General features: G+C 45.3%; 1 protein-coding gene across 1 annotated transcript in view; it reads right to left on the reverse strand.

Moving 5' to 3' along the window:
- The window catches only part of LOC137426151 (annexin A4), a 97736-nt gene extending 94122 nt beyond the window's left edge, over nucleotides 1-3614 (reverse strand). Inside the window, exon 1 of the mRNA XM_068114846.2 lies at nucleotides 3532-3614. Coding sequence (XP_067970947.2) covers nucleotides 3532-3608 — 77 coding nt within the window. The 5' untranslated portion in view covers nucleotides 3609-3614. The remainder of the gene's footprint in view (nucleotides 1-3531) is intronic.
- Between the last annotated feature and the right edge of the window lie 3627 nt (nucleotides 3615-7241).

A 7241-nucleotide genomic window follows, 5' to 3' on the forward strand; every position in this document is an offset into this window, starting at 1 on the left:
CATCCTGGGAATGGCACGCACATTGATGAATCCATCCTAGGAATGGCACGTACATTGATTAATCCATCCGAGGAATGGCACGCACATCGATTAATCCATCCGAGGAATGGCACGCACATTGATGAATCCATCCGAGGAATGGCACGCACATTGATGGATTCAAAGAATAGCACACACATTGATGAATCCATCCTAGGAATGGCACACAAATTGATGGATTAAAAGAATAGCACATTGATGAATCCATCCTGGGAATTACCAAGGAATTACCAAGGAATGGCATGCACATTGATGAATCCATCCGAGGAATAGCTCACACATTGATGAATCCATCCTAGGAATGGCACGCACATTGATGAATCCATCCTAGGAATAGCACACACATTGATGAATCCATCCGAGGAATAGCACACACATTGATGAATCCATCCTAGGAATGGCACGCACATTGATGAATCCATCCGAGGAATAGCACACACATTGATGAATCCATCCGAGGAATAGCACACACATTGATGAATCCATCCTAGGAATGGCACACACATTGATGAATCCATTCTAGGAATGGCATGCACATTGATGAATCCATCCTGAATGGCACGCACATTGATGAATCCATCCTAGGAATGGCACGCACATTGATGAATCCATCCTAGGAATGGCACGCACATTGATGAATCCATCTTAGGAATGGCACGCACATTGATGAATCCACCCTAGGAATGGCACGCACATTGATGAATCCATCCGAGGAATGGCACACAAATTGATGGATTCAAAGAACAGCACATTGGTGAATCCATCCTGGGAATTACCAAGGAATTACCAAGGAATGGCACGCACATTGATGAATCCATCCGAGGAATAGCTCACACATTGATGAATCCATCCTAGGAATGGCACGCACATTGATGAATCCATCCTAGGAATACCACACACATTGATGAATCCATCCGAGGAATAGCACACACATTGATGAATCCATCCTAGGAATGGCACACATATTGATGAATCCATTCTAGGAATGGCACGCACATTGATGAATCCATCCGAGGAATACCACACACATTGATGAATCCATCCGAGGAATAGCACACACATTGATGAATCCATCCTTGGAATGGCACACATATTGATGAATCCATTCTAGGAATGGCACGCACATTGATGAATCCATCCTAGGAATACCACACACATTGATGAATCCATCCGAGGAATAGCACACACATTGATGAATCTATCCTAGGAATGGCACACATATGGATGAATCCATTCTAGGAATGGCACGGCACGCACATTGAGGAATCCATCGTGGGAATGGCACACACATTGATGAATCCATCCTGGGAATGGCACGCACATTGATGAATCCATCCTAGGAATGGCACGCACATTGATGAATCCATCCATCCTAGGAATGGCACGCACATTGATAAATCCATCCTGGGAATGGCACGCACATTGATGAATCCATCCTAGGAATGGCACGCACATTGATGAATCCATCCTAGGAATGGCACGCACATTGATTAATCCATCCTAGGAATGGCACGCACATTGATTAATCCATCCTAGGAATGGCACGCACATCGATGAATCCATCCAAGGAATGGCACGCACATTGATGGATCCATCCTAGGAATGGCACGCACATTGATTAATCCATCCTAGGTATGGCACTCACATTGATGAATCCATCCTAGGAATGGCACGCACATTGATGAATCCATCCTAGGAATGGCACGCACATAGATGAATCTATCCGAGGAATGGCACGCACATTGATGATTCCATCCTAGGAATGGCACGCACATGGATGAATCCATCCTAGGAATGGCACACACATTGATGAATCAATCCTAGGAATGGCACACCCATTGATGAATCCATTCTAGGAATCGCACACATTGATGAATCCATTCTAGGAACAGCACGCATTGATAAATCCATCCTAGGAATGGCACACCCATTGATGAATCCATTCTAGGAATCACACACATTGATGAATCCATTCTAGGAACAGCACGCATTGATAAGTCCATCCTAGGAATGGCACGCACATTGATGAATCCATTCTAGGAATCGCACACATTGATGAATCCATTTTAGGAACAGCACGCATTGATAAATCCATCCTTGGAATGGCACGCACATTGATGAATCCATCCTAGGAATAGCACACACATTGATGAATCCATCCTAGGAATGGCACGCACATTGATGAATCCATCCTCGGAATGGCACACACATTGATGAATCCATCCGAGGAATAGCACACACATTGATGAATCCATCCTAGGAATAGCACACACATTGATGAATCCATCCGAGGAATGACACACACATTGATGAATCCATTCTAGGAATGGCACGCACATTGATGAATCCATCCTAGGAATAGCATGCACATTGATGAATCCATCCTAGGAATGGCACACACATTGATGAATCCATCCTAGGAATGGCACGCACATTGATGAATCCATCCTACGAATGGCACGCACATTTATGAATCCATCCTAGGAATGGCACGCACATTGATGAATCCATCCTAGGAATGGCACACATTGATGAATCCATCCTAGGAATGGCACACATTGATGAATCCATCCTAGGAATGGCACGCACATTGATGAATCCATCCTGGGAATGGCACGCACATTTATGAATCCATCCTAGGAATGGCACGCACATTGATGAATCCATCCGAGGAATGGCACACAAATTGATGGATTCAAAGAACAGCACATTGATGAATCCATCGTGGGAATTACCAAGGAATTACCAAGGAATGGCACGCATATTGATGAATCCATCCGAGGAATGGCACACACATTGATGAATCCATCCAAGGAATGGCACACAAATTGATGGATTCAAAGAATAGCACATTGATGAATCCATCGTGGGAATTACCAAGGAATTACCAAGGAATGGCACGCACATTGATGAATCCATCCAAGGAATGGCACACAAATTGATGGATTCAAAGAATAGCACATTGATGAATCCATCCGTGGAATGGCATGCGGTAACTTCCGATTAGTGCACCCTTCGCGACAACAGTCACGTGATTGGATACGTTGAAAACAAACCACAAAGGGCACGTGTTACAGCTTACTTCCGGTAGTCTCGCTCTCACCTATCTTCGGAACAACGCACACTGCCTGTGAAACACCTGGATGCTGGTGTATACCTGGGTCGGGATTCGAACCCAGGCTGGACGGCTAGGAAGCGAGTGTGCGCACCTCGTGGGTCATGCTGCCATGAATACCATCCCTCGAGATTTGATATTCATCATTAATTGCAATCAAGAACATAAAAGTCCAGAAACTATCAAAGGCAGAACGCAGATCATAGATAGATGTTCAATCGGGGAAAAACTCTCCATACAATTATTACACTTACAGACCAAAACGAATCTCTCAGACATTATAAAAACCTTGCTCTGCATTGATCATCACGTTGTGATCAGTTTTTATGCGAACTGAGGCTAATCCGACCGCTTTATATTTATTCTTTTCATCTTACCAGACAACCTCACGTCTTGTTCTCTTTCCCTTGGTGGCGAAATCACGGAAGTTCCCTGAGGTCCGGTAACCGCCCATCGCGAGTACCACTTCCTCATTCCCGCCGTAAACACGCCGTTGATTGGCTGATCGATGACGTCACGCCACTTTTTCCCATTTGACTCGACCAAGTGAAGTTTAAACAGCTTTCATAATCTACTATTAAAAAATAACTCTCGTGGTGAAGTCGAAATGTGGACTAATTTTTATGTTTGATAGCGACAATTGCGGTTTTTGTACGACAGCTATACCTAATAAATAGTTTGGTGATTCACAAACCAATAAATAAGGCGGTAATAATTCTCTTGTTGCATTAAAAGTTTAAAACAAATAGAATCCTTGGGGTGTTTTCCGTGAGCACGACTATAGCTTGCCAAACCAACCTTTCCGTATCAACCACTTTGCAAGCCGCTCACTATAGCTTGCCAAGCCAACCTTTCCGTATCAACCACTTTGTAAGCTGCTCACTATAGCTTGCCAAGCCAACCGTTCCTTATCAACCACTTTGCAAGCTGCTAACTATAGCTTCCCAAACCAACCGTTCCGTATCAACCACTTTGTAAGCTGCTCACTATAGCTTGCCAAGCCAACCTTTCCGTATCAACCACTTTGTAAGCTGCTAACTATAGCTTGCCAAACCAACCGTTCCATATCAACCACTTTGTAAGCTGCTCACTATAGCTTGCCAAGCCAACCTTTCCGTATCAACCACTTTGCAAGCCGCTCACTATAGCTTGCCAAACCAACCGTTCCGTATCAACCACTTTGTAAGCTGCTCACTATAGCTTGCCAAGCCAACCGTTCCGAATCAACCACTTTGTAAGCTGCTCGCTATGGCTTACCAAGCCAACCTTTCCGTATCAACCACTTTGCAAGCTGCTCGCTATGGCTTGCCAAGCCAGCCGTGTCAAATCAACCACTTTGTAAGCTGCACGCTATAGCTTGCCAAGCCAACCGTTCCTTATCAACCACTTTGCAAGCTGCTAACTACAGCTTGCCAAACCAACCGTTCCGTATCAACCACTTTGTAAGCTGCTCACTATAGCTTGCCAAGCCAACCTTTCCATATCAACCACTTTGCAAGCCGCTCACTATAGCTTGCCAAACCAACCGTTCCATATCAACCACTTTGCAAGCCGCTCACTATAGCTTGCCAAACCAACCGTTCCATATCAACCACTTTGTAAGCTGCTCACTATAGCTTGCCAAGCCAAACTTTCCGTATCAACCACTTTGCAAGCCGCTCACTATAGCTTGCCAAACCAACCGTTCCGTATCAACCACTTTGTAAGCTGCTCACTATAGCTTGCCAAGCCAACCGTTCCGAATCAACCACTTTGTAAGCTGCTCGCTATGGCTTGCCAAGTCAACCGTTCCGTATCAACCACTTTGCAAGCTGCTCGCTATGGCTTGCCAAGCCAGCCGTGTCAAATCAACCACTTTGTAAGCTGCACGCTATAGCTTGCCAAGCCAACCGCTCCATACCAACCACTTTGCAAGCTGCTCGCTATGGCTTGCCTAGCCAGCCATGTCGTATCAACCACATTGTAAGCTGCTCGCTATAGCTTTGCAAGCCAACCGCTCCGTACCAACCACTTTGCAAGCTGCTCACTATGGCTTGCCAAGCCAGCCGTGTCGTATCAACCACTTTGCAAGCTGCTCGCTATGGCTTGCCAAGCCAGACGGTGTCATATCAACCACTTTGCAAGCTGCTCGCTATAGCTTTTCAAGCCAAACGCTCCGTACCAACCACTTTGCAAGCTGCTCGCTTTGGCTTGCCAAGCCAGCGGTGTCATATCAACCACTTTGCAAACTGTTCGCTATAGTTTTCCAAGGCAACCGCTCCGTACCATCCACTTTGCAAGCTGCCCGTTATAGCTTGCTAAACCAGCCGCTCCATATCAACCACTTTGCAAGCTACTCGCTATGGCTTGCCAAGCCATCCTTGTCGTATCAACCACTTTGCAAGCTGCTCGCTATGGCTTGCTAAACCAGCTGTTCCGCACCAACCACCTTGCAAGCTGCTCGCTATGGCTAGCCAAACCAACCGTGTCGTATCAACCACTTTGCAAGCTGCTCGCTATGGCTTGCCAAGCCAGCCGTGTCGTATTAACCACTTTTCAAGCTGCTCGCTATGGCTTGCCAAGCCAGCCGTGTCGTATCAACCACTTTGCAAGCTGCTCGCTATGGCTTACCAAGCCAGCCGTGTCGTATCAACCACTTTGCAAGCTGCTCGCTATGGCTTACCAAGCCAGCCGTGTCGTATCAACCACTTTGCAAGCTGCTCGCTATGGCTTACCAAGCCAGCCGTGTCGTATCAACCACTTTGTAAGCTGCTCGCAATCGCTTCCCAAGCCAACCGCTCCGTACCAACGACTTTGCAAGCTTCTCGCTATAGCTTGCTAAACCAGCCGTTCCGTACCAACCACCTTGCAAGCTGCATGCTATGGCTTGCCAAACCAGCTGTGTCGTATCAACCACTTCGCAAGCAGCTCGCTATAGCTTGCCAAACAAGCCGTTCCGTACCAACCACTTTGCAAGCTGCTCGCTATGGCTTGTGTAGGGGAATTTGTAGCTGAGAGACTCAAGACTCCAATGACCGGACACAGGTTTACAAAAGGTCTGGTTTATTAACTGGTTATTCACTTCATTCCATTTACCAAATAATACCGCATAATTCAATGGCTGAGATTAACTCTTTTCGCTGATCCTTCTCGTTCGGCTGATGTTCCTCCGCCACTCCCGTTGGTCAGAGCTCTTGGTAGCAGGTCCTGTCGACTCCACGTTTGCTCTCGTTTATATGGACAAACTGGACTTAATCCCCTCTCCGCTAATGCCCCGAGGTCATGCATGTACCAAGTCCTGGTATCAGCTCGCTCCCCTCCTGTTGTGAGTTCCGTTTACCAAACGATAGGGGGGTGCTTCAGCCAGGGGCTGTGACCAGGTGGACAAGAGATTATCATGTTCGGGTGCATTCCTGACACTCATTTACAAACTCGTCTTTCACAGAGTTTGTATGTAAAATGTATCTGCTTCGTTACCAGTTTAATTAATAAGTTACCAGTGCCAATTAATAAGTTACACTGAGTTACACTTCCACAATTCCCTCATCTTTTTGTTTTTGTTTATATTAACCATTAATCTAAACATCAATATAAGTAAACAATCAATCACTACAAGTAAACATCATTACAAGTATAAGTAAATAATCAATCACTACAAGTAAACATCATTACAAGTATAAGTAAATAATCAATCACTTTGGTAATCAAATTCCCTTGGGCATACACCGTCATCCTGCAAGAATCACAAAACATTTCGTTGGTCATTTACTCCTTCCATATCGTTCAATCTATTGCATTTGCATCACAAATATATTTTCAAAACAACACTTCACCATCACCAAGATACAACAATTTCACTTCATTTTCAAGTTTTGTAAAGCATCTGCACCATCTGGCAAAAAACGTTTGCCTCCACACAAATGTTGACTTTGTTTGAAAGGAAGGGCTGATCACTTGTGTTTGAATCCTGGTATGAAACATTTTCTCCTAATGTCTTCATAGCTCCTGCACTACTTCGTGTAGGATTTCGCTGTTGTGGTAACATTGCGGAGTCATAGACTGACCCTGCTCTCCTTGTAGCATTCTTGCCACTTTTTGCTGTAAACCA

Source organism: Myxine glutinosa, chromosome 1 (assembly GCF_964187855.1).
Source record: "Myxine glutinosa chromosome 1, kmMyxGlut1.1, whole genome shotgun sequence".
NCBI classification, from domain to species: Eukaryota; Metazoa; Chordata; class Myxini; order Myxiniformes; family Myxinidae; genus Myxine; species Myxine glutinosa.